Source organism: Schistocerca piceifrons, chromosome 11 (assembly GCF_021461385.2).
Source record: "Schistocerca piceifrons isolate TAMUIC-IGC-003096 chromosome 11, iqSchPice1.1, whole genome shotgun sequence".
Classification (NCBI taxonomy): Eukaryota; Metazoa; Arthropoda; class Insecta; order Orthoptera; family Acrididae; genus Schistocerca; species Schistocerca piceifrons.
In genome coordinates, this window is record NC_060148.1 from 116092410 (window position 1) to 116105104 (window position 12695).

General features: G+C 42.1%; 1 protein-coding gene across 1 annotated transcript in view; it reads right to left on the reverse strand.

The window, feature by feature from the left end:
* The window catches only part of LOC124719778 (adenylate cyclase type 5-like), a 597816-nt gene that overhangs the window by 205442 nt on the left and 379679 nt on the right, over positions 1 to 12695 (reverse strand). Inside the window, exon 9 of the mRNA XM_047244976.1 lies at positions 9479 to 9576. Within this exon, the coding sequence (XP_047100932.1) occupies positions 9479 to 9576 (98 nt within the window). The remainder of the gene's footprint in view (positions 1 to 9478; positions 9577 to 12695) is intronic.

Sequence of the window (12695 nt, forward strand, 5' to 3'; positions counted from 1 at the left end):
GTGCCCATGCTTTCACCTTGAATGAAGCCACTGGATTTGTTAGCGTATCAGCGCGGTAGGTCATAAAATATATAGCCGGCAACGATTTGATATGAATGTCACACCTTGTCAACGACAATCGCGTTCAGACCTGACAGCGCTGCTGTCAGTGAATGTACTGGGTGATCAAAAAGTCAGTATAAATTTGAAAAATGAATAAATCACGGAATAATGTCGATAGAGAGGTACAAATTGACACACATGCTTGGAATGACATGGGGTTTTATTAGAACAAAAGAAAATACAAAAGTTCAAAAAATGTCCGACAGATGGCGCTTCATCTGATCAGAATAGCAATAATAAGCATAACAAAGTGACACAAAGCAAAGATGATGTTCTTTACAGGAAATGCTCAATATGCCCACCATCATTCCTCAACAATAGCTGTAGTCCAGGAATAATGCTGTGAACAGCACTGTAAAGCATGTCCGGGGTTATGGTGAGGCATTGGCGATGGATGTCTTTCAGCATCCCTAGAGATGTCGGCCGATCACGATACACTTGCGACTTCAGGTAACCCCAAAGCCAATAATCGCACGGACTGAGGTCTGGGGAACTGAGAGGCCAAGCATGACGAAAGTGGCGGCTGAGCACACGATCATCATCAAACGACGCGCGCAAGAGATCTTTCACGTGTCTAGCAATTTTTTTTATTCTAATAAAACCCCATGTCATTCCAAGCATGTGTGTCAATTTTTACCTCTATATCTACACTATTGCGTGATTTATTAAGTTTTCAAATTTATATTGACTTTTTGATCACCTGGTAGTTACATCTCAAGCAATTTCTGAACAAACACTGCGAACTGCGTGCAACACAGACATTTGGAGCAGCATACCACGCAAAAGGCTGCCGCTCAAAACGGCAGAGAAAACGTCACGTCTTCAATTGCCAAAACAACACAGAAACCGGACGGAACCTTCCAGCAACTGAGTAGAGTGGTCCGATGAGCCATCATTTTGTTTCTACTCATAAGATGCTACGCATCAGGTTCTCTAAAGGTTCTATGACGCTTTTACTAAGAAGTGGACCTTTGACGTTTTGAGGGTGTTTTTTCATAGCTTGAGGGTCAGGGCGTGACTGGTACGGTGGTGAGTGAGTCGGCTGATGGAAAATGAAGCATCACCTCCAAGGCTGAAAGTGGGCAGCAGCTGTGGGGGTACCTGGAATTGAAGTGCAAATTGCCAGTAAAACATTCCTGGTTGTAACAGCCCCTTATTCATACCAACTACACTGGTGGAGCCCTACCCAGAGAGCAGGTTGCTGGTCTCAGCGACATATGTGGATACTGGAGCTTGGTGTACCAGTGTTAGCACTTTGTCCGCCCAGCAGACAAACCATGCGAGAAGCCACAGTTGCTGACGTCCACAAAACTACAGAGCCCTGACACAAGCGCTGTATCATCGGTGAGGGATCACCATGGCAGCTCCACATGGTTCAACAGCTCCACTGCTGTAGTGACAAGACACCAGGATGGATCGTCTTTAAACTGTGGTGCCCACCATGACCACAGATGATGGCGAGTGCCCACCCTGAGCCATGGATTTTGGCTCACTCATTCAGATTATTGATAACACAAAACACGATGTTTATTTCAATATTCTTGGGAATCAAGTGTTCCGTTTCCTGTACACCTCATGGTGAGTGTATCGTCGACAGTCCCACCTGCCGAGATGAGAACAGTCATGTTCACAAGGCTGCATGCATATTTTCCTGGTTGACGAACACTCTGGTACCTTATTGCATCTTGACTGGGCTGCCACACCACTTTACCCTATTCCCACATAAAATGCCTGGGACTATTTTGAACAGTGTGTGAAATGTAGCAATCAACGGCGTTGGAATTTGGGAAATTTACGAGATCTAATCAGCGCTGAGTGTCTTCAGCTGGGTACGGCATTCGTGCAGCAACTTGTAGACTCTCTTCGTCGCAAAAGTGTATGTGATGTTGTTGTTGTTGTGGTCTTGAGTCCTGAGACTGGTTTGATGCAGCTCTCCATGCTACTCTATCCTGTGCAAGCTTTTTCATCTCCCAGTACCTAATACGGCCTACATCCTTCTGAATCTGCTTAGTGTATTCATCTCTTTGTCTACCTCTACGAATTTTACCCTCCACGCTGCCCTCCAATACTAAATTGGTGATCCCTTGATGTCTCAGAACATGTCCTACCAACCGATCTCTTCTTCTCATCAAGTTGTGCCACACGTTGCGCCTCTTCCCAATTCTATTCAATACCTCCTCATTAGTTATGTGATCTACCCATCTAATATTCAGCATCCTTCTGTAGTACCACATTTCGAAAGCTTCTATTCTCTTCTTGTCTAAACTATTTATCGTACACGTTTCACTTCCATATATGGCTACACTCCATACAAATACTTTCAGAAACAACTTCCTGGCACTTAAATCTATACTCGATGTTAACAAATTTTTCTTCTTCAGAAACGCTTTCCTTGGTATTGCCAGTCTCCATTTTATATCCTCTCTACTTCGACCATCATCAGTTATTTTGCTCCCCAAATAGCAAAACTCCTTTACTACTTTGTCTCATTTCCTAATCTAATTCCCTCAGCATCACCCGACTTAATTCGACTACATTCCATTATCCACGTATTGCTTTTGTTGATGTTCATCTTATGCCCTCCTTTCCAGACACTGTCCATTCCGTTCAACTGCTCTACCAGGTCCTTTGCTGTCTCTGTCAGAATTACAATGTCATCGGCACACCTCAAAGTTTTTATTTCTTCTCCATGGATTTTATTTCCTACTCCAAATTTTTCTTTTGTTTCCTTTACTGCTTGCTCAATATACAGATTGAATAACATCGAGCAGAGGCTACAACCTTGTCTCACTCTCTTCCCAACCACTGCTTCCCTTTATTACCCCTAGACTCTTATAACTGCCATCTGGTTTCTGTACAAATTGTAAATAGCCTTTCGCTCCCTGTATTTTACCCCTGCCACCTTCAGAATTTGAAAGAGAGTATTCCAATCAACATTGTCAAAAGCTTTCTCTCTGTCTACAAATGCTAGAAACGTTGGATAGCCTTTCCTTAATCTATTTTCTAAGATACGTCGTAGGGTCAGTATTGCCTCACGTGTTCCAATATTTCTACGAAATCCAAACTGATCTTCCCCGTGGTCGGCTTCTATTAGTTTTTCCGTTCGTCTCTAAAGAATTCGCGTTAGTACTTTGCAGCTGTGACTTATTAAACTGATAGTTCGGTAATTTTCACATCTGTCAACATCTGCTTTCTTTGGGATTGAAATTATTATATTCTTCTTGAAGTCTGAGGGTATTTCGCCTGTTTCATACATCTTGCTCACCAGATGGTAGAGTTTTGTCAGGACTGGATCTCACAAGGCTGTCAGTAGTTCTAATGGAATGTTGTCTACTCCGGGGGCCTTGTTTCGACTCAGGTCTTTGAGTGCTCTGTCAAACTCTTCACACAGTATCATATCTCTCATTTCATCTTCATCTATATCCTCTTCCGTTTCCATAATATTGTCCTCAAGTACATCGCCCTTGTATAAACCCTCTATATACTCCTTCCACCTTTCCGCTTTCCCTTCTTTGCTTAGAACTGGGATTCTATCAAAGCTCTTGATATTCATGTAAGTGGTTCTCCTTTCTCCAAAGGCCTCTTTAATTTTCCTGTACGCAGTATCTGTCTTACCCCTAGTGAGATAATCCTCTACATCCTTACATTTGTCCTCTAGCCATCCCTGCTTAGCCATTTTGCACTTCTTGTCGATCTCATTTGTGAGACGTTTGTATTCCTTTTTACCTGCTTCATTTACTGCATTTTTATATTTTCTCCTTTCATCGATTAAATTCAATATTTCTTCTTTTACCCAAGGGTTCCTAGTAGCCCTCGTCTTTTTACCTATTTGATCCTCTGCTGCCTTCACTATTCCATTACTCAAAGCTACCCATTCTTCTTCTACTGTATTTCCTTCCCCCATTCCTGTTGATTGTTCCCTTATGCTCTCTCTGAACTCTGTACAACCTCCGGTTCTTTCAATTCATCCAGGTCCCATCTCATTAAATTCCCACCTTTTTGCAGTTTCTTCAGTTTTAATCTACAGTTAATAACCAATAGATTGTGGTCAGAGTCCACATCTGCCCCTGGAAATGTCTAACAATTTAAAACCTGGTTCCTAAGTCTCTGTCTTACCATTATGTAATCTATCTGATACCTTTTAGTATCTCCAGGGTTCTTCCATGTATACAACCTTCTTTCACGATTCTTGAACCAAGTGCTAGCTATGATTAATTTATGTTCTGCGCAAAATCTATCAGGCAGCTTCCTCGTTCATTTCTTAGTCCCAATTCATATTCACCTACTATGTTTCCTTCTCTCCCTTTTCCTATTCTCGAATTCCAGTTACCCATGACTATTAAATTTTCGTCTCCCTTCACTATCTGAATAATATCTTTTATCTCATCATACGTTTCATCAATTTCTTCATCATCTGCAGAGCTAGTTGGCATATAAACTTGTACTACAGTAGTAGGCGTGGGCTTCGTGTCTATCTTGGCCACAATAATGCGTTCACTATGCTGTTTGTATTAGCTTACCCGTACTCCCATTTCTTATTCATCATTAAACCTACTCCTGCATTACCCCTATTTTATTTTGTATTTATAACCCGGCATTCACCTGACCGGAAGTCGTGTTCCTCCTGCCACCGAACTTCACTAATTCCCACTATATCTAACTTCAACCTATCCATTTCCCTTTTTAAATTTTCTAACCTACCTGCCCGATTAAGGGATCTGACATTCCACGCTCCGATCCGTAGAATGCCAGTTTTCTTTCTTCCACATAGCCGTCAAAATATAAAAAACTCTAAAATGGTGTCGCCTATAGTGTTCAACATCTAACCACATGGCTCTCTCCTCTATCGTCGTAAACCGCCCGTGCGTTTTCGTTGATACCACACACCACGTAGCCAAACACGACACTGAAACGCGAGTGAGCTCACGCTCAAGTAAACATGGAAGTCACAGGGATGTCTATACAAACAGATAACGGATACATGTTCCAAGGACCTCATGAAATGATGGTATCCTGCCAATTACTAAAAATGTAGTTACTAAAAGAAACCAGAGAAATGTTTGAAAAAGTTATTTGTATCACCAGTTAGCTATTCATTCAGTGTGTTCTGATTGTCCACGCTATGTATTGTAATTTCCATCTGTTCTTTTAGATCCGGCTTTTTGCCTTTGTCCTGTCTATGTAAAATAACGAGATCCTATCTATTCCCAACATCGGGTGTCCCGTTTCCCAAATACACGTGGTTACAGCTGACTTTTCGAAATTATTAAGCCGGAAAGCATCGCTATGTTCTTTGTAACGTACTTTAAAGGACCTACCAGTCTGGCCTACATAGCTTGCCTTGCACGTGTTACACTGAATTTTATAGACCCCAGCTCTCTCATATATATCGCTTTCCTGCTATAAATTATTTCTTAGTTTAAACCGCAGCGTATTATTGGTCTGAAAAGCGGTATCAACTTCACAAGATATGAAAATGTTAGCCACTTTTTGCGAAATACCACCGAAGTACGGTATTGTGACTCTTGTAATACTATTTGCGGTATTCTTCCGTACATTCGCGCGCTGTTTCTGTCGTATTAATTTACTGACAACGTTTTGGTGATATCCTTTAGCTCTGGCTAGTTGTTTCACGATGTTCACCCCAGTCAGTCTGTCTTCTTCATTCATAGGGACTCTAAGGCCTCTATCTATCAAAGATCTAAAAGCAGAAAGTCTCTGGCTATTAGGATGGCAGGAATTATTTTGTATCAACACATCAGTTGTGGATGGTTTCCTAAATATTTTAAAAACATGCCTACCATTTTGTTTCCTAATACTTAGGTCGAGAAATTGCAGTTCACCATTTTTCTCTTCTTCCACAGTGAATTAAATTTTACTGTGTAACTCGTTAAATTTATTTACTATTTCTGCAACTTCTTTTTCTCGTCCATCAATAAGAAGCAGCGTATCATCTACATAGCGTTTGTATTATACAACTTTATCCACGGGATGTTGCCCATATTTGGGAAACAGGACACCCGATGTTGGGAATAGATCAGGATCTCGTTATTTTACATAGACAGGACAAAGGCAATAAGCTGGACCTAAAAGAACAGCTGTAAATTACGATACATAGCGTGGACAATCAGAACACACTGAATGAACAGCTAACTGGAGATACAAATAACTTTTTCAAACATTCCACTGGTTTCTTTTAGTAACTACATTTTTAGCAATTAGCAGGATACCATCATTTCATGAGGTCCTTGGAACATGTATACGTTATCTCTTTGTATAGATATCTCTGAATAGGACTTCCATGTTTACTTGCGCGTGAGCTCACTCGCGTTTCAGTGTCATGTTTGTCTACGTGGTGTGTGGTATCAACGAAGACGCACGGGCGGTTTACGACGATAGAGGAGAGAGCCATGTGGTTAGATGTTGAACACCATAGGCGACACCATTTTCGAGTTTTTTATATTTTGACGACTATGTGGAGATGTACCTTGGAAGACACGGCTGCAACAAGGGAAGTAGCCACGATGTTTTAATTTTATTATCAATTTTATTGTGCCTGGTGCATGTTCCATTTTAAAGTTTTAACAGGTTCTTTTACTTTTTATTATTCTGATGATGGAAGCTTGACTTCCGAAACGCGTCAATCTTAGTGTTTTACAGTATAAATAAGTGGTTGAGCAGATATATTTTTTAACATTGACATTCACAACCACGATCTCTAATGCAGTATGGATAAAATCAAAGTTCAATGACGCGTTTACTAAGAAGTGGATCTGTGATGTTTTGAGGGTGTTTTTTCATAGCTTGAGGATTAGGACGTGACTGGTGCGGTGGTGAGCGAGTCGACTGATGGAAAATGGAGCGTCACCTCCAAGGCTGGAAGTGGGCTATAGCTGTGGGGGTACCTGGAATTGTAGTGCAAATTGCCAGTAAAACATCCCTGGTTGTAACAGCCCCTTTTCTTCATACCAACTACACTGGTGGAGCCCTATCCAGAGAGCAGGTTGTTGGTCTCAGCGACATACGTGGATACTGGAGCACGGTGTGCCAGTGTTAGCACTTTGTCCACCCAGCAGACAAACCATGCGAGAAGCCACAGTTGCTGACGTCCACAAAACTACAGAGCCCTGACACAAGCGCTGTATCATCGGTGAGGGATCACCATGGCAGCTCCACATGGTTCAACAGCTCCACTGTTGTAGTGACAAGACACCAGGATGGATCGTCTTTAAACTGTGGTGCCCACCATGACCATAGATGCTGGCAAGTGCCCACCCTGAGCCATGGATTTTGGCTCACTCATTCAGATTATTGATAACACAAAACACGATGTTTATTTCAATATTCGTGGTAATCAAGTGTTTCGTTTCCTGTACACCTCATGGTGAGTATATCGTCGACAGTCCCATCTGCCGAGATGAGAACAGCCATGTTCACAATGCTGCATGCATATTTTCCTGGTTGACGAACACTCTGGTACCGTATTGCATATTGACTGGGCTGCAACACCACTTTACCCTATTCCCACATAAAATGCCTGGGACTATTTTGAACAGTGTGTGAAATGTAGCACTCAACAGCCTTGCAATTTGGGAACTTTACGAGACATAATCAGCGCTGAGTGGCTTCAGCTGGGTACGGCATACGTGAAGCAACTTGTAGACTCTCTTTGTTGCACAACTGGGTGCATTATCAAGGCTAGAGGTGGTGCCACATGGATTAGTGTCACAGCTCGTGGGTGGGTGACAAATTTTTATTTCATTTCATTATCAACTCAGAATTTTTAAACGGTTTTTACCGAATCTATTACAGCTACTACTTAGCCTTGATTTCCATGATTAACATAAGACCATTCCCAAAATACACACATCAAAAAAAGTTTTGCATCACCCCAGTTCCCAGAACACTTGAGGATAGACTTTCACTGTGGATATTATATCACCGACTGTTCAGAGATGTCATTAAACCCGCCCAAAAATGTAAAGAACCATGCATGAGAAGCGCCTACTAGACGGAAGGGGTCCGACAGCTGATCAGTTACAGTCATTCGACCAAAAAGTAGGCACACGGCTCGTGTTGTCTGCTGTTCTATCATGTCTAGGTCAATGGTGCGGTTCGGTCACATCCGCATCGTTACTTTGTGCCAGGAAGGGCTCTCAGCAAGGGAAGTGTCCAGGCGTCTCGGAGTGAGCCAAAGCGATGTTGTTCGGTCATGGAGGAGATACAGAAAGACAGGAACTGAAGATGACATGCCTCGCTCAGGCCGCCCAACGGCTACTATTGCAGTGGATGGCCGCTACCTACGTATTGTGGCTCGGTGGAACCCTGACAACAACAGCACCATGTTGAACAATGCTTTTCGTGCAGCCACAGGACGTCGTGTTATGACTCAATCTGTGGGCAATAGACTGCATGGTGCGCAGCTTCACTCCCGACGTCCACACCGAAGTCCATCTTTTTCAACCACGACACCATGCAGTGCAGTTCAGATGGTCCCAACAACATACCGAATGAACTGCTCGGGATTGGCATCACTGATGTCGCACATGCCTTCAATCGTTGGAAACGTGTTTGGAGGCAACCCGGTCAGGCTGAAGGACTTAGACACATTGTCCAGCGAGTGCAGCAAGGTGGAGGGTCCCTGCAGTTTTAGGGTGGTGTTATGTGAGTCCGACGTACGCTACTGGTGGTCAGGGAAGGCGCCATAATGACTGTACGATATGTGAATGCCATCCTCCAGCCGATAGTGCAACCATATCGGCAGCATATTGGCGAGGCATCCGTCTTCATGGACGACAACTCGCGCCCCCATCGTGCACATCTTGTGAATGGCTTCCTTCAAGATAACGACATCGCTCGACTAGTGTGGCCAGCATGTTCTCCAGGCATGAACCCTATTGAACATGCCTGGGATAGATTGAAAAGGGCTGTTTATTGATGACGTGACCCACCAACCATTCTGAGGGCTCTATGCCGAATCGCCGTTGAGGAGTGGGACAATGTGATCCAACAATGCATTGATGAACTTGTAGACAGTATGCCACGACGAACACAGGCATGCATCAGTGCAAGATGACGTGCTACTGGGTATTAGAGGTACTAGTGTGTACAGCAATCTGGACCACCACCTCTGACAGTTTCGCTGTATGGTGATACAACATGCAATGTGTGTTTCTCATGAGCAACAAAAAGGGCGGAAATGATATGTTGATCTCTATTCCAGGCTGTACAGGTTCTGGAACTCTCGAACCGAGGTGATGCAAAACTTTTTTTAATGTGTGTACGTGTCTTGCCGCTATAAAGAAGTACAATAACAAAATAACTATCCTACTGAGAGAAAAAAAAGCAGAACAAAGGATATGAATATAAAACTTACTGTGGCATGATGATGAGCTCGACCAGCATGATGGACAGGAAGATGAAGAAGGAGCTGAAGAAGTAGGTCGACATCATGCGATCGCCCTCCTTGGAGTACTGCAACACAGCGAGAAGTCCTTTTTTATGTGTAAAGCATGCCCACAGCTGCAGCACAACATAGATATCACCACTGCGCACAGAATTTCTGGTATGACCCAAGCGCTGTGAGCCTGCCGTTGTACAGGAAGCAACCCATGCTCTGACTCCGTCAAGTTGTCTTAGCCTCATTATATGGGTTACGTACGGCCTTGGAAAGATATCAGAGGAAATCGTTGCACCACGCAATAGTCGCATCTCCACAGTATACGGTAATGTATGCTATACAATATCTTATACAGAGTGAAAATTATTCAAAAATCGACTAAATTTTAGGGCTTGTGTGGGAAACCAAAACAAACGTTTTCTCTAAGGTAATAATGTGATTTTAAAATGAATTGATCCACATCATCACGGTTCATCAATTATGTAACCTTCTTGGACCCATAGCCAAAAAACACAGCACATGTAACATTTTATCACTTGTGGGGGGGGGGGGGGGGAGGTACAAGAAAATACATGGGTACATATAAGCTAATGTAGCTTTTACTGCTCGAAAGATATTTGAATCAAATTTGACATGTTGACAATATGTTATTGGTTTTAAAGAAATTTATTTTTTTAACTGTTTATCAAGTAATTTGATGAGGCTTGGCTGGATACTTTTGGAACACTTGCTATCACACGTGGAACATTTTCTCAAACATTACTTCACTTATCACTTTCAAAATGCGGTAGGTTATTCTTGGCAATTAGATAAACAAATATGCACAGCAGTTTTTGAGTATCAGTCTTACAACCCAGCAACAATTTTTTAAATTTGTGTGTGTAATACAGAGCAATTTTTATTTTAAAAAAATAAATAAATTGGACAGTGAGAAATTTTGTAGCACAGTGGTATTATAGTAAGTAAAAAACTTCAACTATTTATCTGAAATGGTTCAGAAGAAAATGTCTCTTATACACGGAATAACCAAACTTGCAACAAATGTAGAAAAAGCATTTTGCTAGGATTTATTAAAGAAACAAGTACCTTAATGTTGTGCATCGTCATACATTTGGCCTGTTGGTCTTCATGTATATCTTTCCTTCTAGTCTGAGCCTTCTGGCATTCTCTTTTGGAAATGTCCTTCTTTGACATTTCAGAAATAGCATCAAGCACATCATCAGCCTTCTTCAACAGGTTTTCAGAGAACCAATCAACTTCAAATGCTGGTCTCATCACAGTCCTGATTCTTCCAGTGTTACCACCATTGAATGCCAGACATGCATCATATGTGTAAATTTTAACAATAGGAGATAAGCAAAATGTTGTCTTTCTGCTTCTCTTCTAAATGAAGTTATTAAAGCTGTCATTCAGGTTTTGTCTTCCACTGTGTGTGCACTTCTTTAATAAATGGTAATTAATCGATTGAACTATCTCATGGTGAGAAATTAGAAAGAGCGATCTGTTTTACTTGGTAAAAACTTTCTAAAGCCAATATCACATCAATCTTTCTTTATTTACAGACCTTACATATCGTCTAAGGTGGCCCTTTAGTGGTTAGGACATTAAAGTTAACAGATGTGCTAATGTGCTTTTTATTGTGTACTGGGTTTATGTAATGTAACAGTCATCTGTGAGCGCTGCATATATATAAACACACCCTTGGCCACAAGGTGTTGTTTGATATTATGTGTTTCATTTATGACTGACCTTTGTATAGTGCGATACATTTTATCTACATGGGAATTTGGCGCGAGGTCCAACTCAAAATAAACATATTTGAGAACATATTTTTGAAGACCTGGAGATGACAGCAAAGTATGTCGACATCGTTGTTTGTAAGTAAAGAAATATTTATGCATCCTCGACTTTAGAAAGTTTTTACCTGGTAAATCAGCTCACAACATTATATACCGGGTGATCAAAAACTCAGTATAAATTTGAAAACTTAATAAACCACCGAATAGTGTAGATAAAGGGGCAATAACTGACACACATGCTTCGAATGACATGGGGTTTTATTAGAACCAAAAAAAGCAAAGTATTGCTAGATGCGTGAAAGATCTCTTGCGAGCGTCGTTTGGTGATGATCGTGTGCTCAGCCGCCACTTTCGTCATGCTTGGCCTCCCAGGTCCCCAGACGTCAGTCGGTGCGATTATTGGCTTTGGGGTTACCTGAAAACGCAAGTGTGTCATGATCGACCGACATCTCTAGGGATGCTGAAAGATAACATCCGACGCCAATGCCTCACCGTAACTCCGGACATGCTTTACAGTGCTGTTCACAACATTATTCCTCGACTACAGCTATTGTTGAGGAATGATGGTGGACATATTGAGCATTTCCTGTAAAGAACATGATCTTTACTTTGTCTTAGTTTGTTATGCCAATAATTGCTATTCTGATCAGATGCGCTATTTTTTGAACATTTGTATTTTTTGGGTTCTAATAAAACCCCATGTTATTCCAAGCATGTGTGTCAATTTGTACGTTTCTATCTACATTATTCCGTGATTTATTCAGTTTTCAAATTTATAATGACTTTTAGATCACCAGTACTCTACGGTTGTCTTCTCTGACGGCAGAAAATTATGAAATAACGAAAACATGGGCACAGTTGTGTAGAAAATAGGGCGTGGGCTGTGCACTGAGAGAGTCCCCCCATGAACCATGGACCTTGCCGTTGGTGGGGAGTCTTGCGTGCCTCAGCGATACAGATGGCCGTACCGTAGGTGCAACCACAACGGAGAGGTATCTGTTGAGAGGCCAGACAAACATGTGGTTCCTGAAGAGGGGCAGCAGCCTTTTCAGTAGTTGCAGGGGCAACAGTCTGGATGATTGACTGATCTGGCCTTGTAACATTAACCAAAACGGCCTTGCTGTGCTGGTACTGCGAACGGCTGAAAGCAAGGGGAAACTACAGCCGTAATTTTTCCCGAGGGCATGCAGCTTTACTGTATGATTAAATGATGATGGCGTCCTCTTGGGTAAAATATTCCGGAGGTAAAATAGTCCCCCATTCGGATCTCCGGGCGGGGACTACTCAAGAGAACGTCATTATCAGGAGAAAGAAAACTGGCATTCTACGGATCGGAGCGTGGAATGTCAGATCCCTTAATCAGGCAGGTAGGTTAGAATACCTAAAAAGGGAAA